This window comes from Crocodylus siamensis, chromosome 9 (assembly GCF_052110815.1).
Source record: "Crocodylus siamensis isolate JL-2025a chromosome 9, ASM5211081v1, whole genome shotgun sequence".
Taxonomy (NCBI): domain Eukaryota; kingdom Metazoa; phylum Chordata; order Crocodylia; family Crocodylidae; genus Crocodylus; species Crocodylus siamensis.
The window spans coordinates 28,581,858-28,605,595 of record NC_143403.1 but is presented as its reverse complement, the minus strand read 5'-3'; the positions used below and the strand labels follow the sequence as shown (position 1 = coordinate 28,605,595).

Genomic DNA, 23,738 nt, shown 5'->3' with positions numbered 1-23,738 from the left:
GCGACAGGCTGGGAGCTCTGCAGACACAAATTACAAAAGACTCTACATTTTGTAACATCTTTATCTGATCCCTCATGCAATGAGGGATCCGATTTTCACCCAATCAGTCATTTTTGAAGCTGTCTGAAGCCATGTACTTGTGTTTGGTCACAACTATAAACTGCTTTTTATGGCCAGAGCAGGCAAAAATTGTCACTTCTGTCTGTACCTATAGTGCAACTCACTGATGCTTTTTGAAAGAAAGTTTAAAAGGAAACGGTTGGACCAATAAACAGTTTTTCTTACAGATAAGTCGGTGTCTCCTAATCTTCTCCTCTCTTGCTCTAGAACAGATTCCAATACCTTGTAGTAAAGAACCTCAGCAAGACAGAAGTACTTGTTAGCAACATCTGTGAAAATTTTAAAGAGAAAGGCAAAAAAAAAAAGTTTAAAAAAAAGAACTATACTTTTTATCTGTTTTACAGTTTCAATCTGCTGCTGTCCTTACTTGTACTGACATTCTAACTAATGTAAGATCAGTTATCCTGAGCTGAACTCAGTGCTGCTGTGGTCAAACTGCCCTAAGTCCCTAAGTTATAGTGTGAAACCAGCCTGGATATCTCAACACTAGTCACTTCTGACTTTTGTCTAGTTACAACTTTAACAAGGAATCAGGAACTCCTGGACGGATTTCCCTAGTGAAGCCAGAGGGGAACAAAAATGGACTATACCATTGGAACTGGATTAGAGACAGGACACTAGTGCTGACAATTACTCTTAATATTGCAAGAACTGATAGAACAGACACCTTCAGGTAAATTTTACTACCAGAAGGTATGAGAAGTCTACATTACAATGACTTCTGCATTTCTACTGGGTACAATCGATAAAACAGAGAAACAGCAACTCTACTGAGATGCATAAGATTTGAGACAGGTTAGAAGCAGAAATCCTTTTGGAGCAGGGGTGGGCAGTTATTTTGGCTGGAGGGTCGCTTAACTATTTCTGGTGAGTTGTTGAGGGCCACAAGGGTAGCCCTGCCCTTTGACAGGTGCCCCGCCCCCCGGTTGCCAGCTTGGGACTGGAAGTCCTGCCTCTAACCCCCGACCTTTGCCACCAAATGTCCCTCCCCTTGCCCCTGGAAGTACTCCTTTTGCCATCTAGGAACCAGATAAAAAAAACAAACCACATATTAAAAAAAATTAAACATCTATTATAACGTATTTTGTAGAGGTGCACTGATACATCCATCTGGTATCGGATTGGTACCAATATAAAAAAAACTGGCTGTATGATATCAGCCCGATGGGGCCGATAATTTGGCCAATAAATGCCCGCAGCCACAATACACCACTCAGGCAGTGAGGAGCACAGCCAGCAGCTGTTAAGTCCAGTGTGGTAGAAAGGGAGGGGTGAGGGAAAGAACATGGGGGGGCAAATCAGTGCCCCCCATGGTGAGGGAGGGGGCAGGCATTGCCCAGATGTGTGTGGGAGAGGAGCAGCAGAGCCGCAGGTCATGGGGGGTGGGGGCGGGAAGCAGCTCCTGCCGCTGCTTGCACCCCAGGAGGGTACAGGGGGGCATGTGCCCCCTTGATCTGTATGGGGCAGGGTGCAGCCGGGGCCGCACAGGACTCTTCTTGGTGGGGGCTGGGCTTGGAGCAGGCGCTGGCAGTGCTGGGAGGATGCTGCATCTACCCAATTTTGCTGCCGCCACCACCAGTCACCTGGTGCGTGGGTGGAGGCAGGGTGCTGAGCCGGGGCTGCGCCAAGGAGCTGGTAGCAGCGGTGCTGGGAGTGGAGTGGTGGCAAAATTTGGGGTGGATGCAGCATCCTCCTACCATGGCTGGTGCATGCTCTGAGCCCAGCCCCAGCCAAGAAGAGCCCCGTGCAGCCCACCCTGATCCAGGAGGGCACATGCCTCCCTGTGCCCTTCTAGGATGCAAAAAGAGAGAGCTTCACCCCGCCACCCCCTGCCTGGGCAGTGCCTGCACCTGCCCCATCCCTCACTGCAGGGGGCACTGAACTGCCCTGCACCCCCATACCCCTTCCCTCCCCTTCCATTACACCAGACTTACCAGCTGGAAGCAGCTGTATCAAAAATCTGATCATATCAGCTGATATGCTTCCTTAAATATCAGCTAGCGGTATTAACCCCAAAAATCTCTAATCAGTGTGCCCCTAATATTTTAATTTTATTAAAAAAATATTTATGTCCTGATTTATGCTTTGTTTGCAAAGTATATATAAAGGTGATTGCATAACAGCTGAAAATAAAGTCTTACTCTTGTACATGGTGCGTGGGGGAGTGTATGGGGTGTGATGGAGGGGTGGATGCGAGGTGTGTATGTGTGTGTGGAGGTGCATGTGAGGGTTGGTTTGGAGTTTGTGAGGGAGGGAGGGTATGGTGGAGTGTGTGTGCACCTCCACCACACTGCCCTACCTCCACAAGCACATAGCCCCTGCTGCCAGTGGCAGCAGCAGGCCCTTAGCATGTTCATGACATGCAGGAGACAGAGCCCCTCAGCAGTGTGCAACTCTGGCTGAGTCCTGAGAGCTGCACGTGGCAGCACAGAACCAGCCTGGCCCAATGGCCCATGGTTCCCTGCTGGAGTGCCAGGAGCCACAGGGAATCATGCACCATTGGGCTGGGCTGGCTCCATGCCCCCATGTGGGGCTTGCAACACTCCAGTGGGGAGCCACACAAGGAGGTACAGAGCCAGCCTGGCCCAATGGTACGTGGCTCCTGGTCTGGTGGTTCGCAGCTCCCACATACAGTGCCATGAGCCCCAAGTACTGGCAGAGAGCCAACCCAACCCAGCCTGATAGAGTGTGAGCTGGATAAAATGGTGTGGCAGGCTGTATTTGGCCCGTCCCAGTATTAGTGTGCCAGGATACATTTGCTACATGGATGTCTAACAGATGTCCCATATATGTCCATCCCCCAGCCCATAGTCTCTCTACCATAAGTGAACAGACATCATCTGCAAAAAGGCAGCACAGATTGTTACTACCTTCATTGGTGCTACAAAATTTACGTACCTGTATTTCAACAAAGGGTTATGATGTCTGTTCACCTGGCTTTTGTGCCACCATAACAATTTTTATCGTGGTACAAAGTCAACATCTGTTTGCAGCCATAATGTCCCACAAAAGGAAGGGGAGCTCCTAGCTTCCCTTTCCACATGGTTCTCTGTCCTTCCTATGTGAAGATTTCTCAAGGGGATCCAATTTACAGTTTTGCTAATAACCACCTATGTGTCAATGTGCTTGCAAGCTTCAAATACTATTTCCAACAGCACTGTATTTACTCTGTACGCTGTATTTACTAAGACTAGGTAGCTCTCCCTCACAATCAACGTGGATTATCGTAGGTTTAGGTAAATTTGATATATTTCCATTTTGCGGATAGTTGTCATACTTGTTTTAACACTTCAAAATGAGAATGTTTAAGAAAACAGGTCAGATGATTGGTTTCATTAAAGAGCATTAAAGAGTGCTCCTTCCTCCAGAACCACAGTGTACTGGGAAGACAGGTCAGGTATTCCATCAGGTAGGAGTATGGAATCACCTACATCATTTTTCTGTAGCACCTTTTCTTTCCCTTCTGTAGCACCTTTTCTTTCCCCTCCACCGTGGTACAGGTCTCCCCGCAGACTAATGACCTGACACTGCTTGGTTAATAAAGGCCTAAGAGGAGGTAAAAGTTTCAAGTTTCTGAAGAACTTCAAGGGCCAATGGGGAAGACAACAAAAGGGAGAGAAGTCACAGAAAAGATATCTTGTGCAGAAATCTCAATTTTTTTTAACCAAAAATGAAAATTTGTTTTTGAAATATTATAAATGACATTCAAGACAACAAAGTGACCTGGTTAAATGACTTCTCACCTTTGGAGAAGTTACTCAATTCTCCCTCGGACTGTATGTACTGACAATATATGTCATACATTTCTTTCACTCTGTCTGCAATAGATTGAGTAGGATCCCTGGAACACGCCCTAGCAAAATAAAATAAAATATATGTTTTCAAAACGCCTTCCAAAGCAGCTAAGACAGATAGAGAAGATACAGCTTCATAAGTCTCTTTATAAATCCACAGTTCAGTGCAAAAATAAAAAAACAAAACAACCCCCCCGATGATGATTCAGGACTTCAGTCCTATAAAATACTAACACATGTAAGTAACTAACTTGATGCACTATAATTAGCTCCAACAGGACTCCTGGCCTATTGACTGTATTCCTATTGATTCCTCCAGGACAAATGTAGATAAACTTACAGGACTGGATCTCTACAATTTTAAATCTTTAAATAGGATTTTTAATCCACCCTACAGCTACCCGTCAGCCACTTTTAACAACCTAACAGGTTTTACCCCTGTAGTGGGAATAAAACACATTTCTCTATTTAAAAAAAATACATATTATTTGGCCATTAAGGACATGATCCTACTTACCTGAGAATTTGTTCAAGGTTTTCACTTGGGGCATTTTTCAGTCCTGTCAGCATTGTATGAAGACGGCTCAAACTATATGTTGCCATGGAAACAGGGGTCACATAGGGGTTGCTCTCTCTAATATATCTGCGGCCAGTTAGTGGGGTTGTAATTCTAAGTGATTTAGACTAGAAACAAAAAGTAATTCAAAATTACATATCATGCAAGTTGAAATATTCAGTTTAACTAAAGAATCATGAAACCATAGTTCTTTTCTTATCCAATGCTTCATCATTCGCTAGTAACCTCCCGCTAGTAACCTCCAAGAAGTAATAACTCTAGAGAGAATTTCTTACAGCTATGGAAATAAAGATCAACATTTTGTTTTCTAAAGTGTCTGAAGTGAATGCGAAACAGATTCTACTGCTGACCTCATTAAGCAGGAATATAACTAGATTTTAGCCATAAAATCTATTTTTTGAGTGTAGCATGATGTCCTGCTGCAGAGGGCTAATGTCAAAGGGCAGAGACCCTAAAGTACCTCTACTCCCCAATTGAACCATTTCAGAATTCAACATGGGTGAGATGTTTTTCTTTCTTAGCTCTTGCTTTCAACATGATCCATATTTAATAAATCTAAAATATGTATATTTGTTTATACTCCATTCTTCCCACAACATTTTAGCTTAGGCTGGCTGGTCAGTTACCAAAAAAAGAAAACATATGCAGGAAGAAAACAGACCACGCTGACGATCACACTGAGACTGTAAAGCCCCCTCCAAGAGCTCACTACCAAAGAAAAGAGCAGTAAGACTCAGCCGTTTTTAGACAGGGGCTTATCAAATCCAGTTTAAAAAACAAGGATAAAGAGAAACATGAAACACAGACAATTACTCATTCACCCTGTCAAAATGCTCCTGCAGATTATACTTCACTTGTACTCTCTCCGCAGTTTCCATTCCTGAAGGTGTGTTTAGGAATCTCCTGAGGGTTCCAATTTCCTCATCCGCATCTTCTCCAAGAAATATTCGTTCGTCCAAATTTCCTACTGACAAAACATACTCCTCATAGGCCTTATTGATGGCTTTGCTATGAAAAAAGGGAACGAAAGGATCAGATACTATAACTAAAAGCTTTATAAAGCTCTGTAACAAAAGACAGCTTTGTTGTTTTATTCTCTTACTGTATAAAGAAATGTTAAAATCCGATTTCATAGACATTAGGGCTGGAAGGGACCTTGGAAGATCATCAAGTCCAGCCCCACTGCTGAAAGGGCAGGAAGTCAGCTGGGGTCATAGGATCCCAGCAAGATAAGCATCCAATTTACTCCTGAAGGTGTTCAATGCAGGTGCTTGAACCACCTTCAATGGCAGGCTGTTCCAGACCTTGGGGGCTTGGACAGTAAAGAAACTCTTCCTTATGTCCAGCCTGAAATGGTGTTGCAGGAGTTTATAACCGTTCGACCTTGTCATCCCTTGGTGCGCTCTGGTGAACAAACGTTCCCCCAGATCCAGGTGGTCACCCCTGATAAACTTATAGGTGGCCATCAAAACACCCCTAAGCCTGCGCTTTTTCAGGTTAAAGAGCCCCATGGCTCTCAGCCTGTCATTGTAAGGTCTGCTTTCCTGACCTCTGATCATGCACGTGGCTTTTCTCTGGACTCTCTCAAGCTTCTCCACATCCTTTTTGAATTGTGGAGCCCAAAACTAGATGCAATACTCCAGCTGCAGCTTCACCGAGGCCAAGTACAGGGGGAGAAGGACATCCTGGGATTTGCTTGAGAAGCATCTATGAATGCAAGTCAGCATTTTGGTTGTTTTACTAGCCACGGCATCACAGTGCAGGCGCATGTTCATCTCGTGGTCAATCACAACCCCTAAGTCTCTTTCTTCCGTAGTGCTAGCCAGTGTAGCACTGCCGAGCCTATAAGGATGCTGCAGGTTTTTTTCCCACAAGGTGGAGAACCTTGCATTTTTTGGTGTTAAGCACCATCAGGTTCTTGTCCGCCCATTTGCTGAGCCTGTCCAGGTCAGCCTGAATCACCCACCTGTCTTTTGGTGTGGACGCTTTGCCCCAAAGTTTGTTGTCATTGGCGAACTTGGCCAGTCTGCTCCTGACTCCAATGTCCACATCATTAATGAAGATGTTGAACAATATGGGTCCAAGGACAGAGCCACTGGTCACAGGACACCATAGTGAGTGACTTCCATCAATTACTACCTTCTGGGTCTGATCACGGAGCCAATTTCCCAGCCAACGGATCACGGTGGACCCAAGGCCACAATTGGCCAGTTTCGCCAAGAGACGATCATGGGATACTAGATTGAAGGTTTTTTTGAAGTCAAGATATATGACATCAATCTCTTCTCCCTTGTCCAGGTGATAGGTCACCAGGTCGTAGAGGGAAATGAGATTGGTCAAGCAAGACCTACCCACAACAAACCCATGCCGGCTATCCCTTAGGATGTTGGCGTCAGCCAGTCCATTAAGGATGGCCTCTTTAATAAACTTTTCTAAGATCTTCCCTGGGATAGAAGTCAGGCTGATGGACCTATAGTTAGCCGGATCCACTTTCCTCCCTTTCTTGAAGACAGGCACCACATTGGCCTTCTTTCAGTCTTCGGGCACTACACCAGAGCGCCAGGAGTTTTCAAAGATCCGTGCCAGGGGCTGGGCTATGATGCTCGCCAGCTCCATGAGTACCCTGAGGTGTAGACTGTCAGGACTGGCTGACTTGAAAGTATCCAGCTTCTCAAGATGTTCTTTCATGAGGTCAGCATTAATGGAGGGCAGGAGATCTCCCTCACCTGGACCTCCCTGTCCCGTAACGGGCATGGGTGTCCCATGGAACTGATGAAAGACTGACGCAAAGTACCCATTTAATAGGTTGGCTTTTTCCTTTAAAATTTAAATATCTCATGTAATTTCTAGATTTATAATATCCTAAATATAATCACAGCAAAGTTAGATAATGTTCTTTTCCTTTTAATATGACTGGTGATTATGCCACTTGACAAAAGCCAGAAAGTCAATTGAAGAACATACTAGATTAAAAGATTTGCTTTATCTCCACCCATTTTTCACATTAGTGAGAAATCCTCCAGCCCCTAAAAAGATCCCTCTAACACTAAACCAAGAAGTGATTTTTCCTTCTGGGCACATGCGCCACCACTAAGCTATCAAAACCCATTAGTACGTTTAAGCACTTTGTTCCCCAATTAGAAGACCTCCCTCCCTCCACAACAGCTGTTCACTAAAACATTGGGTACCGATGCTGAAGTAAGTAAGAATTTATTAAATTTTAATGTGGAATGACAAAAGTTTACAGTACCAAGGTCAGAGTCATAAAACATACTATCTTTTTGTTGCTTCAGAAACAAAATGAGGAGAACTTTTCACTGCTTTTACATGGAGTTGGTTGGGAAGGCAAAATATGTCTGCTCTACTCACAAATAGGGCACATTAGGCTACCCGAGGATCTCTCTTTGTAAGGGAAATCTCTGGGTACAAACAACTTGGGAGCCATGTGTCATCATCTCACTGTGAACCTCTGATGGTTCAAGCTCTGCTTTACATCAACAACTCCAAATTGTTTCAATGACACAAAAGGCAACAAAAACAGCTGAACAGAGTAGAACAGCTCAGAATCTGTGTGTTCATCTTCAGAATATTTAGTGAGTCACTTCTAAAAAAAATTAAAGAATGCTAGGACATTAACTCACACAAACATATGGCCATAAAGCTTCATCTTTTGTTGAGTGGTCCACTGAAGGGTATGGGTATACCCTCCACAGGTACCAAATACACTCCTTAGGAGTTAAAGAAACCTTTCCAATTGGTTTGTAAAACTAAAAAACCCATAAATTCAGGATTCCAAAGCAGCTACATAAAGTGATCTGACTACTCAGTGGTGCACAAAAGCAAAAAACAAAAGGGGTAATCTAATTCATTTTAAAATTTGAAAGCAATTTTTATGCAGAACAAACTCACAAGCTGTCGCCAAAGTTCCCAGGATCCAGAAATCCAGTCAGATTTTCCTCTTTTCCCTTTAGAAGCTGCAAGAAAATTTCAAACAGCTGATGAGCGTTCTAGTACTCCAGCATGGTAGAGTGTTGTTGTAGCCATGACTGTTCTGGAGATATGCAGGAAACCAAGTTTTTGGGAGATAACTTTTACTGGACTAAGTATATGGTTGAGAGAGATATTAGACAAGCTTTCAGGCACAAACTGACCTGAAGAAGGGCACCCAAAAGCCTGGCTAACATCTCTCCCAACTGGTCCAATAAAATCTATCACCAAAAAACCCTGACTTGCCCAGTGCTTTGCAAACCAGGAAATTTGGCAGATTTCCCCTTACCAAAAAAATTTTAAGACAAACCTTTTTGTCAAAAAGTTTCCTAATGTATGGCTTCCAAAAATGTTCCTTTATGCCTTTGGCTTCCAAAACTAAGCCATCGTGTAGAGAGCAGAGTTTTTCAATGACACAAGGAGGATCCGAAGACTGTTTATAATCCTTACTATGAAAGTCTTCAGGCAGGCCTGTAGTTAAAAAAAAAAAAAAAAGTGTGTGATATTTGGTTCTATAAATCCCTGTTAAATATACACATAAAAAGATTAAACACACCATGATACTAACAGGATATTTTAAACTAATTGTAAACCTTGAAAAGAATCACTAAATCTTAGCATCTCAATTTAATATAACTTTATCAAAAACTATTTTTCTTCAGTGTCACAGATTAAAAATGCTTTACTATAAAATTATAGATACAGAAACCAAAATTATTAAAAATGGAAAACTGACCAAATAATTCCAAGCTCTAAAATTAGTGAAATAAAGCTGAAAAAAATGGTGCGCATCTACACATCAGGAGTTCACGTTAATCACAAATATTAAGCTAAACTACTGCAGGAAAACATTAAACAGTAACCAACAAAACAGATTTCAAGATAAGATGCAGGATTTAATCTCCGTAATCATACACAACAATTAAAGGTTTTCATTGTCTTGGATCATGAAAAGCTATTTTTCTTAACCTACCTTTGAAATTAGGATTCAGAAGTTCTCTGCGGTTTGGACACTGGACAGCATTTCCATACACTAGATCCAAAGCACATAGCAAGAGATGGTAGGAATTGACTAAATCATCACTGATCATTGGAAAATTACCTGTTATTAGAAAAACAGGGGTTAGTCTACAATAATAGGTTAGCTTCAGACTTCTGAATAAAAACATTAAGCCTGAATTTATTCTAGAATCATAATACAGACTGATCCATCAAACCTATGTAATTTTGGTGACTAAACTCATTAATAGCTGACAGAAATAGAGCGAATAAAGCACAGAAGTGCTTGATAAGAATTAGATTATGGACATTGCAACAAAGCCCCCTTTGGTTCTTATTAGGGGTATATGAAATGGGCTGTATTCAATTCGGGCCGAATCCAAATCTGAAATCGGGGACAACAATTTGATTAGTTGATTTGGATCACTGTCCTGATTTGATTCAGCTGAATCCAATGAAGATTCGATGCTGCTTTGGAGAATCAGTGATTTGGCCATAAACACAGTGTTAAATGTTTTTTCTACATATCTCAAGGCACCAGGTGTGGCTTGTGAATGTTGCGATGGTGGGGTGGATGGAGCGTTGTGGGGGGGGGAACAGGAAGGCCTGTGTGCTTGGTAGCAAACCCAGAAGTGGACAGGAAGTGCTTCTGGTTCACTTCCTGGTTCACTGCTGAGGGCGTGGGGGGACCCCCCCCCACTGGTGATTGGCCACAGGGGGACCCCAGGTACCCCCCCAGACCCAGGAAGCACCAGTCACCCAGCCAGGGGTGAGGTCCCCTGCATGCTTCCCAGCAGACCCAGAAGTGGACTGGAAGTGCTTCTGGTTTATCTTCCATGTCTGCTGCCGAGCATGCTGGGGATGTCCCTGCACTCCCATGGGACACTCCATCTGTCCCAGCATCTCAGCATTCACAAGCTGCCTGGTACCTTGAGGTATGTAGAAAAACATTTAAAGCTGTGTCTATGTCTGAATCATCAAATCTTTCTGAATCACTCCGAATGAATTCGGAGGGTTCCAATTTGATTTGGCGAGATTAAAGGGTCTCCTAATTCAATTCAGATTCAGAGATTTGGCTGCTGAATCAGGCTCAATCTCCACCAAATTGAATCAGTGACTGAAGCTTTGCACAGCCCTAGTTCTTATCATGAGGACTAAGGGGAAGGGCCCTTTAAGAATCAGGCCTGAAGCCCTGCCCCTTAGAAGGATATAAGGGAAGTGCCTTGGCAATAAAAGAGGACACATTTCTCGGCAGAGAAGGCTAGAGAAGTGAACACAGGCAAATGATCAGACTGGGTAACATATGCTAAAGCATTACAGGAGGAAGGACCAGCTAGCTAGCTATAAGGTAACTTGCATCAGAAGAACCTTGGGGGGGAGGTGAAGTATATCTTAGTTGTGAGGGGGGTAGCTCTCAGTGAAAAGGGGCTGCTCTGCCAAGGGATTTGCCCAATGACAGAACATCAAGGTGTGGCAGGTGAGCGAGGTAGGGAAACTAGAATTTGGAGGAAGATCTGTTGGGCATGGGGACCAACATGGGGATCATCTATGGTTTATACATGATAATTCTGAGCATTGACATCTTTTTTGAATTGGGAGGCATAGCCAAATTGTCTGAGACAGCCCATTAAAAAACAGCCAGTTACTCGAACTGAAGGACTGATCTGTATTAAGTGATAAGGCAATATTCTTCCATCTGTCCAGGTTGATGTACATATTCCAGTGCATGTCAGGTTATTACCAAAAGATACACTTAAGATAAAGTTTGGATGATGTTTGTAAGTCAGTTATTTAATCATAATTTCCATTTAGATTGCTAACTCTGGGCATAATTATTAAATGCATACATTTTTGATATACTGAGAAGATGAAGGGATACTTATAAACAGGAATCCTGGTTTTCTCTGTTAAAAAAAATCCCCAATTTTCAGATTAAAAAAAGTAACCCCAAATCCACATTTTTCCGTGATTAAAATGAAACAGCACTATATATAGAGAGAGATATTAGTGCCGTTTCATTTTAATCACAGAAAAATGTGGATTTGGGGTTACTTTTTATAATCTGAAAATTTAAGACTTTTTTTAAATCAGAGAAAACCAGGATCCCTGCTTATAAAATTAGCTTGCCCTATATTTTTTAAATTATCCTTAACTAAAATTTCAGCAAAGATCCTATATAACCAGGGTCATCTTTACTTTAAAAGTTTTAAATAATTTGGCTGTCTATTAATTCAAGTCTGGAATTTCCCCAAGATTCAAACTATTAAAATAAGAGCTGGCTGAAAATTATGGCACTTTTTAATTGAATAAGTTTTTATTAACTTTCAAAAGTTAGAAAATTTTAGCTATTAAAAAAGCTCTTTCAATCTGTTCTCAAGGTACTTGTTATTTTTGGCTACATTATTTATTCTTTTAGACTTTCTACGCTTGTCTCACTGGATGCTTGCAGATGTTAAACCCCCCCCCCCACAAAACAAGAAAAACACACTTCACTGGAAGTAGCAGTGCGTTACTTGGATGTGGCTCAGCAGCATCTGTATAGATTGGATGTTTTAGATAGGCTTTTTGGCGCTTTCAGTGAAAGCTGATTCAAACATCTATCAGATAAAAACACCAAAAACCCCCCACTAAAATGCCTGATCTATACAGACATAGGGTGAGCCAGGTCCAACTAACAAAATGCCTCTTCTGGGCTTGTGGTAGGCTCAGTGTGGGAGCATGCCAAGTTTAAAGTGCTGCTTTTTAAAAATTTTTTTATTTAATATGTCTGCAAACAGCCACTATGTCCAATTAAAGAACAAATGTAGTAATGTTTAAAAAGTTAGTATTTCTTTATTTACCCCTTCACCTTTGGTTTGTTAAACTTTTTTTGGTTTGCTAACTTTTTTATTTTTCATTCCAAAAGAATAAATCAGCAATGTATGCACTTAATTCACCATCTTATTACAATATTCTTTTAACTAGTTTTATTTGCTACATTGTCTTTTTAACTTGGGAAACTCAGTATAATACTATCAGTTTTGATTTCTATCATGCTAATGAAAAACATCCAGGTTTTACATTTTCTTTTTCCCTTTTAAGTTCATAGCCATACCAGGCAATTCTTGTTGAACTACTACTTGGTTTTTTTCCCCAGGGTAACAATTTGAATTGTCCATCTATTTCAGCTGCAGATACATTAATTAATTAAACCTGGGGATTTCTTAAAATATGTATTAATTTGTGGTGATCCCTAGTTTTCATAAGACACCTTTAAAAGATCAGTATTTTCTATCTTCTTCTGTACTTGACAGAATACATCATACGGATGTATCAATTTTTTTGAGTTCAGGTCTTTCAAGGTAACCTCCCCGGCTTCCAATTTGGCCTGATAAGCACATCTAACAGGCTTCCCTTATTGTAATTCTTATGTCTTCAATAAGCCTTTGTAGGTTGTGATACTGTCCAAAGCCTCCTCCCATTGTGCTGGTGGAATTACCATGGAGGCTGACGTCTGTAAGCAGAGAGCTAGCTTCATGATGGTCATTTACAGAATGAAATTTCAAGACTCTGGAATAATCCTGCAGCACTACTTGAAACAAACTTTTATAAGTAGCAAGTGAATAATATAAAAGAAGAATAATACACATTTAAAATGGGTGAAGAGGTTTTGGTTCAGCTGTACCCTAATATCTCTCAATCTCCTGGAAGCAATAAATAATGAGGTGTTTGACTGAAAGGTTCCTTAAGTACTCTGTTTGTATACTGACAACTATTCTGCGTCTAGAATACAAAACAACCTTGTTCTGGAAATACCTTACTGAAATCTTGCATAGATATATTTACAATAAATTTTACATATTCACAAAATAAAAATTGGTAAACAGACTATTTGGTATCTTGAAGAGAACTTCAACCATACTAAACCTCAACAGAGTGGTCTGACTCACTATATGCTTTATTTTCTATGGATAAAAGAACTTGCAAGGGAAAAATACCATTTTTTCAAAGCTTATTTCAGTACATTCTCATTTAATATAGCTGTGGGCAGAAAGTTACTGAATTCTGTTTTTATTAAGTTAGAAGTTTTAAAAGCTAATAATTCTAAATTAAGAAATGAGTAAGGGTAAAAAAATCCCCGTAATGTAAGAAATATTGTTAACAAGTAATACTTCAAATGCAGAAAACATAAAACTTCGCATAACACCAAAAATAAAGTTAGCCAATAGCCACTAGAAAATGGAATATAACCGAGTGGGGATTGGGGGAAGAAACTGTATAACAGTGTCACTGTAATGTTTAGATTAAGAATTTATCTTTGTTCACTGATTATTGTTTAAACTCATGCAGTTAATTAAAGCAACTATTTTAAATAAAAATAGAGTATTGGAGATGTAATGGAACATGATCTAATTTTACACTACTTACAGAGATGTGCTCATGCCACTGAACGTCAGAACATGACATGTAAGCAAAGATGATCAAAAATGTTGATAATATCACAATATTTAGCACCCCCCAACAATTTTCCTCCCATGGGTTTTAAGTCTGAATATGTGGTCCAGCTCTAATTCTATTAATCAGACAACACCACAATAATCAAAAGCACACATGGTATTTCCAAACTGTATTCCCTCTCAAATACAAGAGTTAAAAGCAATGAAAAACAAAGCTCTATAATGTAAAGAAATAGCAAAACAAATGGCTTCAAGAGATGCTTTTTGTCAAACAGAATTGAAACAACAATAGCAGGTTATAACAACTTGGTGGTAATGTTATAAAGCAAATAAAAATACTTGCTAACTTACTCTGTACCAGACAAAAAAAACATTTAGCCAAGCAACTCTGCTGTATTTTCTGTTGTGGAAAAGAAAGTTGAAAACAATGGTCTGAGGGCTTGGGAAACATGTCACCCAGACAAGCCCAAACTTGTCATCAGTGTGTAGTTGCTATGATAAGCATAACTGTCTACCCTCAAAACAGAGTGAATTACCTTTTAATTAAAAAAAATAAAATAAAGCAAGAGAATTTAGTGCCCATAATACTCAATGTCTGTGCTGCTACAATTTTTGCATTGCTTACTACGTGCTAAACTAGTCAGCATTTATTTAAAAGTATTAGCCCTAATACAGCAGTAGCAAATGAAATGCAGGCATTTCTCTTTATCCAGCTTCAAAGGTGGGAAGTTTTGGCTAGTTCAGCAGGGGAAACTAGACCTTTGGGACTTTTAAGAATTACCCATTCATGGTGCTTGAGGAGAAAAGGGCATAAGGAAGAGAAATCCAGATCTAGTTGACGAGACAGAAAAATGCCACTTAACTATATTGCTTCCTCTGCATCCAAGAGGAAGGTATTTAAACCTACAGGAAAGCAGTGGTGTCATTCTGTGTTGAGAAAAGATCTTCCCCTTCAGACTTGAAGAGGACTGAGAAGGAACTCTTTCTTTAATGCCAGACTGGCCTGGGCTGGTGGTTCCCCTTCCCTGTCCCACCCCCTCCGCCAAATCCACTCAGGGAGCCAATATGTAAGCTTGATAGTACAGTTTCTTGCAATCTGACACGTGCCTAGTGCACGTAGTTTGTTCAGTAGGGGTTCCAGTTCACTAATAAAGTAGAACTGGAAATGCACTGGGAGAAGACATCTATAAATGGTGTAGAATGACACTTAAACAACTTTCAGGGCGCGAAGACACAGATACTCCACAGATGACAAGCAGCACCACAAATGCAGATGTAGAAGGCAGTTTCAGGGGTTCATCCAGGACCTATGATTAGAAGGCTACCTCATAGTTACTTTGGGCCAATTTTTCAAATGTCTGTTTCAGGAAAGTTCTGTTAAAGAGTCATTGGAATCCAGCCCCAAAATTTGGACGTGTCCTGGAAAATCCAGGTTGGTTGGTAGCGTTAAAGGGGGTTGAGACTCCAGATGTTAGGTACCCGAGGCATTAACTTTTCTTCTTGGCACGCAGTGGTACACCATCTCCATTTCCTGATGCTTAGAATACTTCAAACATCAGAAACGGCAAGGAGGCAACCCTTCCTAGCCACCTTAGTGCTAATCATTATTTAAAAGAAGAGTGCTGGGGTTCTAACAATAACATTGGGAGCAGCACTCAAACAGATGGTATGGTACAAAAGAAAAAGATTATCTACAATAGCCAAGTTATTGCAACTTATTCTCAGGTGGGTGACTTAATAAAGTTATGGCTGTGACCTGTTAATTAAACCACATACCTCATGTTTTTATTTCCTGCAGTTCCTAGGACAAAGGAAAAACTTCCTTTGATAGTTCTCAAGTAATGAGTGAGAAAAAGTCAACTAGCACCTATGCTTGAGCAAACCATGGGGATAATTTTGCCATCGAATAAATGAGGCTGTATATGGGAGGTTTTCCCCACAACCTCAATTCCAAGCTTATGCTCTAATGAGCTTAAAAATGGATCCCGTCAGTGTTGCATGATCTATTATGGGGCTTTTAAAACATTTTCCTCCTTAGTAAATATAAATGAGTACAGAAAGAAAACTTTTAGAGTTTGTGTGTGTGGTTATTTTATTTATTTTAACTGGCAGTTGCCTCAAACAATCTAGTCAATAATGCCACAGAACTGTTATCTTGTCAAAATAAATGGAATGAAACTGCAAATTTTAATAGAGGTAGAGTATATCAGAGTATAAAATTTAGCTGACTACCAAACCAGATTGAAACCTAAAGTGACACTCATTTCTCTAAGATCACAAAGAAGCAGAAACATATCCATGCATGAACTCTAGGGCAAAAACTTAAGTAAAACATACGAGTTTGTACTATGGATTACAGTTAATGGAATTTACCTAATTGTAACAATAGAAGAACCACCTTTCAGAGAAGAAGTGTGTAAGCATCACCCTTGCTTCACTGAAACAAGCAGCACTGCCTTTACATTACCTGTATGGAGTATGAGTGAACTCACTTTTTCATCTAGGCTTTTATTTAATATGGCATTAAATAAGCAGAGGTACCAGAGAGTGAGAAAGCAAGCGAGCATGACACAGGCATCACATATATACTGAGGGTAAATATATTTTATTACTAATTCCTTCAGGTCTTTTACTCCTAAAATTGATCATCAAAATCTACTGTTCCCCAAAAGATTCTATATAGTTAACTGTTAAAAGTTATATGCAGGTTGTGATATTATATGCTGTCCTCAACAGAAGATTTAGTAACTGCATATTATTACTTCCCTTAGGAATCTTAATAAGGAGAACATAAGGCTTCAGTCTTTTATTTATTTAGAAGCACAATGGCAGGATTTTGAATGAAAGATGAGAAAAAATTGTTTGCATTACAAATCAGTTTTAATTAAATACTCAAAAGAAGAGTAACTTGCTCAAACATGCTACAGCTGGTCAGAAAAAAATGCAGGTATTTTTACATACCATGCAAGCAACGGATTACAAATGCACATTACCAAAGGCCTACCTGTACAGCCATTAACCAATATTTCTCATTTTAATTAAAAATATGTGCAAATTAATTCAGAATAACTAGTAAATATGCACAGTACAAAGCTAACATACAGAAATATTACAAATGAGAAGTCAGAATGTAGAACACTGGGTTGACTGACATGAAGAGAACAAGTAAGTACAACTGGTTATATGATATAGTAAAACTGCACACACATTTTAAAAACGAGAAGAAAAAGGCTAAAATGTTTCAAATTTCAAAATTGAATTTAACATGGCAGGGGGAAATCAGACTTACAGCCATAGCCACTGCCTACCTAGGCCACAGCCTCTGCCACTGCTTACCCTCTGCCTCTCACCCTGCTCCAGCTTGGGGCACAGAGTAGAGTTGGAGCCAGAGTGTAAGTTGTGATGGGCAGGAGATGGTTGGGAAAGGCTGTACACACTGGGGTATATAGGAGGTGGGGGGGGAGGGAGAGGCAGCAAAGGACAAGGGTCAGATCACTTGAGTCCCCTCAAGTGGTGGGGGGGGGTGACTAAACCAAGACGATGCCCTAATAATTCAATTTTATACATAGGGAAAAACTGTAACAAATGTATAACTTTTGCATGTATAGAATCTAATTATTGGGGAGTCGTCTTAGATTCCAGTAAATATGGTATTTATGGACAAATATGAGATCATACTGTGAGTTGTAAAAGCAGCAATTTGTATTCCCAAGTGTGGGGATGTATATATGAAGAAGATAGTTCTTCTGCAAGAGATGCCCAATATTTACAGAGCCTTTTTTTTTTTTAGTAATATGTGCAATTGGTGTTCCTAGGTTTAAAGGAAGGAAATCTAACATTTGTAGTTTTATTCTTTCTGTTGCTTCTAAAGCGGACAAAATATTGTCTGTGTGGCTAGAAACAGAAAAGGAGTTTGATCTGATCTTAATCCCCAGTAGTATTTGTTTATATTTCAAATCCACATGCACACGAAAACATGTATCTACTAACATTTCTGGGGATGTCCCCTTTTCTAGATGCAGTATGAAAGCTTCAGAATGCCAGGGATTTGGAAGTGCAGCCATCATAAAGTTCACCAGACTAAGCCAATCTTTGATCTCAATAAGTGGTAAAAGTTATAGCTGGGGAAGTAAAGACAAGGGAAGCATGACAACAGGCCTATTTTGTAACAGTTAGGTAAATTCGCTATGTTAAACAACTTTCTGATGCTTATTCAAAATCCAAAGGCCACTCATTTTTCATCATATGTAATGTGTATTAAAGACTAACAAAGTTCACAGTAAATGTCATACCTTCCCAAATCTCTTACCTTTGGCATAAACAAAGAGCACCCAACAAAACTGGAAAACTTCAGAGACTGTACAAGGCTGTCGTCTTTTGGAAAGAAAAATATCATGAGAATAAGACACAACAAATTAACTGCATCAGTGCTGACGGAATGGAATACCTCACAACAGGGGCCAGCAACATTCTGGGGAAAAGTGCCAAAAATCACTCACAACCTCAATTTGTAAGATGGCGTGCCGGGGAGCTGGGAGAGGCCCGATCCCTGCTGTGGCAGCACAGCGCTGGCCCCTTCCCGGGTGTCTTCCCTAACACACACGTGCCAAGTAAAAAGCCTTTGCATGTCATTGCCAGGCACCCATGCCCAAGGTAGCCTACCCCTGCTGTACAACATTCTAACAAGTACAATGGGTAGCAAAAAAGTGGTGTATCAGATGAAGTGGCACTGTACATAAGTGAAAATAAATTGAATCCCAATCTTCATTTGCACATATGGATCAAAAAGCCATCACTATCTTGGCACAGTTAATTCAATTTGAAAACGGCTAATAAAATGACACTCCTATTTTTAATAAAGCATATGCAGTTTTGTTCTATTTTGGCATTTAATATGAAAAAAGACAAGATAATATTTTAATAATAGACAACTAAAGGTTGAACAGCATTAATAATAGATTATTGCAGGATTAAACATTTATATCTCTTACATGGCAAAGTTACTCAAATGTATATAGTATAAAAATTTCCAACATGAATTCCAAAACATCTCATTTTCTAATACTGTCACATCTATACATGCAATATTATACATTTTTATTTAGCTTCTTTGGTGATACTTGCAGATTGAAAAAAATCAGTTTAAGTTTTCCCATATCAGACAATTTCATCTGTAGTAGTTGGAGATGGATCCATAATTTTATCAAGAAATTCTCTCAACATATTTAAAAAGTATCCACATATCTTCAAAGTACATCTCATCACCATTCATAACACCACATTTAAGAGTTGCTGTACCCAAAATCTTTTTTTTAGCATAAAAAAGAAGGGTAAAGGTATCATCACAGAGGCAACTCATTGTCAGAAAAGTCAGCAGTGTTTCAGGTACACATGGTCCGCCTGTGTCAGAATAGTTATGTTAATATCTGCAGGAATCCTGTTTTTCTCTGTTTAAAAACTGCAAATTCTCTGATAAAAATGTCCAAACTCTCTGCTTAAAACCCCCCAAATCTGTGTTTTTCTGCTATTAAATTGAAACACCACTAAATCAATTGAACACGTTTTATTGATATATTTACAATTTTAAAGCAATTTGGAAGCCTACCAGTGCCTCAATCGGTATAATAAAATATATTCTAAATACCTATACAATTTGGCATTTGTTTTTAGATTTTTTATGATGGAAAATGAGAGCTTCCCCTGTCCCCTTTTCTCATCAGGATGCAGGTCCAGCTGCAGCTGTCTCCTCCCTCTGCCCCCAACTGCTCTGTGGCACTGAGCAGCCTTGATGTGCCAGTGCCCTGCCCATACCAATGCTCCTCACTCCCTACCCTCAGCCCTGCTGGCACCCCTGACTCCCAACCTACAGCTTTCTGGCCCAGCTGGTGCCCCTTACTTCCCACCCATAGCTCCCATCCCCCTGCCCTAGTGGTGGTTACTCACTTCCAACTATACCCCCCTGGCCCTGCTGGTGTCCCTTGCTCCCCAACCCACAGCCCCCTGCCCTCCCAGCCCTGCTGGAGGTGGCACCCAGCTGCCAGGGAGCCAGGTCCACAGCCCCCTGCCCCTCTAGCAGCATCTGAGCCCCAGCTGCCACTGGAGTGGAGCATGGAGCCCAGCTCCCCCTCCCGCACAGGTGGCATGGCTGGAGTGCAGCCAGCTGGGGGTGGGGAGCAGAGGCAGATGTGGGCTACTAGCTGTGGGCCTGGGCTCCCTGCCCCGCTGCCCTCCCTCCAAGGGTGGGACCTGGCATGGCAGGTCAGATCAGAGTGGGGAGGTTCAGTGCTGCTGTCAAGAGCCCACATCACCATGGCGAGGCGCCCCATGCCCATCCAGTAGCAATGGGGGGCACACCTCCATGCCACCACCCCTGCTGCCGCCAGGTGGGTGGGGGGTGTGTCGTCATGGCAGTACAGGGGTCTCAGGGGTGGCATCGAAGCCTCTCTGCCCTGCCCCACTCTGCTCGGCCCTGCTGCATCAGGTGCTGCCTGCTGGGCCACAAAGGCCCCAGGGTGAGGAAGGCAGCAGGGTGGGGGAGCCCCAAGCCCATAGCAGGCAGTCCGCATCTGCCCCCACCCTGCATACAAAGCTGAGGGGCACATGCCCCACTATGTGTCCCCAGGGAATGTGTGCAGCGGTGAGTAGCTAGTCCCCCTGCACCTCACAAATGAGCTGACAGTGGCTCCATCCCATTCACCAGTCAGGCCTTGCAGTCATGAATTCCCACCCCAGACCCCATGTACCACCCTGGCTAGGCAGTGCTCCCAGCCCTGCCTAATTCTCTCCCTTTCTCCCTCAATATGGGGTGCCTTAATCTTCAAACCCCCCCACTCACTCAGACTTACCTGCAGAGAGCTATGGGACTTGATCTCCAAGCTCCCTGGTTGCCACATGCATGAGTGTACATATGCACATGCACGTGATGCCTCCTGCCTGATTGCCTTCTTCCTGCTCCCCACAGTCCCTCGCAGGCTGGAACTCTGCCAGCCTGCAAGGCAAAACCCACCATTTCCCATGTTTTTCCCCTTAAAAAGAGAAAATCCAAGCTTTTCCACGGGAAACAGAAAACCCTGATCCCTGTTAATCTGACAAGTAGTGTGTGTAGCTGCCACATTGGAATTCAAGATGGCTGCCACGACCTCACATTTTTGTCAATATTTTAGCCCCGACTAGGGCTAGGAAATTAATTCCAATGACAAAACCAACATTGTATGAAGTTTCGAGATGAACTTTAATATTTCCATTATGGTAGCCATCTTGGATCCCAGTTCCCACACTCTTTTAAAATCACAGACAATTTGTAACTCTGCTTGAGGAGTCTGAATCTGAGCTGACAGATGTTCTGTAGCATACCAATGTAAGATGGCTTAGTTTTTAAAAGAGTGTGGGAACTGAGAGCAGAGTTTACTTTATTTTTTAACATGAAGGAAAAGATTTGGATTTCTCACAGATGAATGATGCAGATTGGCTCTCTGATTTTGCATTTACCATTGATATCATGGACTACATGAATGATCTGAATTCGCAACTGCAAGGGAAAAGGCTTATTGCTCATGAGTTGCATTCCAGCATCAAGTCATTTATGACAAGTCCCTTTCTCCTGCCAGATAGGAAGCAAAGATTTTGGCCATTTTCCTACACTGCAGCAGACTGCTGTTTCTGATCAAAACCTAAAAAAAAATGACACACGTCGTTACTAGTGGACTTCCATACTGAATTTTCTTGCTGACTCACAGATTTTTGAATGATAGAAAAAGACTTGTCTTTGGCACCTTTCACATTTAATGTTGCCAGTGTTCCATGTGACCTCCAACTTGAGATTACTGAATACTGTGATGCGCTGCTTGTGGAACAACCCAAATCAGTGCCATATCCTAGCTTTTATGCTTCTCTCAATGAACAGAAGTTTCCAAAGACTGAGGGTCATGCCCAGATGCTTGTGCCATGTTTGGATCAATATACATATGCGAGCAGACATTTTCTGTAATGAAAGTTAACAAATCAGATCTTAGAAATTTGATGAGTGACGACCATCTTGTAGCAGTGCTCTGCGCTGTAACAAAAGAGATGACACCCGACCTTGATTTTCTGATTATCGCATATCAGAGGTGTCATTCTTCACACTGAGTTCCTCTGGTGTTGCATGGGTGGGTTTTATGATACAGACCATGAGACACGATGTAGCTTCCAGTTCTAAGGCCACATCCCCTCCCAGAAGAAGTACTTCTGAGGGTAAAGCGTGGGAATTATGATGGCAAAGGTTAAGGGGAGAGACTTGGGCTTCCAAGATAGTGACCAGGGCAGGGCAACTGCCAAGGGGTGGGGCTACCCATGCGGCCCTCAACAGCTCACCAAAACTCGTTAAGTGGCCCCTCAGCCAAAGTAATTGCCTATCCCTAGTCTGGCTCCATCCTCCTTCAAACTCCCCTTACATAGTTGAAGGCTGCTATTAAATCCCCTCGGTCTTTTCTTCTCTAGACTAAACAAGTCCAGTTCCCTCAGCCTCTCTTCGTAAGTCATGTGCCCAGCCCCCTCACCATTTTCACTGCCCTCTGCTGGACTCTCTCCAATTTGTCCACATCCTTTCTGTAGTGGGGGGGGGGACCTGAATACAGTATTCCAAATGTGACCTCAACCAGTGCTGAATAGAGGGGAATTATCTCTTCCCTTGACCTGCTGGCACAACTCCTACCAAGGCAACCCAGTATGCTGTGAGCCTTCTTGGCAACAAAGGCACACTGTTAACTCATATTCAGCTTACTGTCCACGGCAACCCCCAGGTCATTTTCTGCAGAGCTGCTGCCCAGCCCATCAGCCCCCAGCCTGTATCAGTGCATGGGACTGTTCTGCTCCAAGTGCAGGACTTGGCACTTGTCCTTGTTGAACCTCATGAGATTTCTTTTGGTTCAATCCTCCAATTTGTCTAAAATTTTTTTGCAATTATCTAGTTGATCTAATAAGAGATACTGCCTCTACCACAAGAGTTCTGACTCCAGTTTGTCTAGGTAACTGAATCCTAGCCTTACCCTCCAGCATATCTACTACTCTCCCCAGCTTCGTGTCATGTGCAAACTTGCTGAGGGTGCACCCTATGCCATCTTCCAGGTCGTTGATGAAGACACTGAACAAAACCAGCCCCAAGAATGACCCTTGGCACTCTGCTTGATAATGGCTGCTAACTAGACATCAAGCCATTTCTGAGCTTGACAATCCAGCCAGTTTTCTATCTACCTTACAGTCCATTCATCCAGCCAATACCTCCTTAAGTTGCCTGCAAAACTGTTGTGGGAGACCAAATCAAAAGCCTTGCTAAAATCAAGGTATATCATGTCCACAGAGCCAGTGATCTCATCATGAAGGGCAATCAGGTTGGTCAGGCATGACCGCTCAGTGAATCCATGCTGACTGTTCCTAATCACCTTTTCTTCTAAGTACTTAGAAATGGATTCCTTGAGTATCTATCTACTCCATGATTTTTCCAGGGACTGAGATGAGGCTGACCAGTCTGTAGTTCCCTGGATCATCCTTAAATACTAGCACTATGTTTGTCTTTGTCCAATCATCTGGGACCTCTCCTGATTGCCATGACTTTTCAAAGATGGTGGCCAGCAGCTCTGCAATCACATAGCTAACTCCTTCAGCACCTTTGGATGCACCCCGTCCAGCGCCACAGACTTGTATATGTCTACCTTTTCTAAATATTCCCAACCTGTTCTTTAGCAACTGTTGGCTGCTCACCTCCTCCCCAAACTGTGCTGCCAGGTACAAGTAGTCTGAGATCTGACCTTGCCTGTGAAAACTGAGGTGAAAAAGGTACCGAGTACT

At 41.9% G+C, this 23,738-nt stretch overlaps 1 protein-coding gene across 3 annotated transcripts in view; it reads right to left on the bottom strand.

The window, feature by feature from the left end:
- Positions 1-23,738, bottom strand: part of RBL2 (RB transcriptional corepressor like 2) — a 48,078-nt gene that overhangs the window by 12,464 nt on the left and 11,876 nt on the right. Inside the window, exons 4-11 of one of the 3 annotated variants that reach the window (XM_090061882.1) lie at positions 18,223-18,287; positions 9,452-9,580; positions 8,789-8,949; positions 8,401-8,465; positions 5,346-5,499; positions 4,432-4,598; positions 3,864-3,973; positions 286-389 (exon numbers count right to left, since the gene is read on the bottom strand). In XM_090061882.1, coding sequence (XP_089918008.1) covers positions 286-389; positions 3,864-3,973; positions 4,432-4,598; positions 5,346-5,499; positions 8,401-8,465; positions 8,789-8,949; positions 9,452-9,580; positions 18,223-18,287 — 955 coding nt within the window. Of the gene's footprint in view, positions 1-285; positions 390-3,863; positions 3,974-4,431; positions 4,599-5,312; positions 5,500-8,400; positions 8,466-8,788; positions 8,950-9,451; positions 9,581-17,903; positions 18,009-18,222; positions 18,288-23,738 lie in introns of those variants that run through there. The other 2 variants (XM_090061881.1, XM_090061883.1) reach the window with 2 other exon arrangements.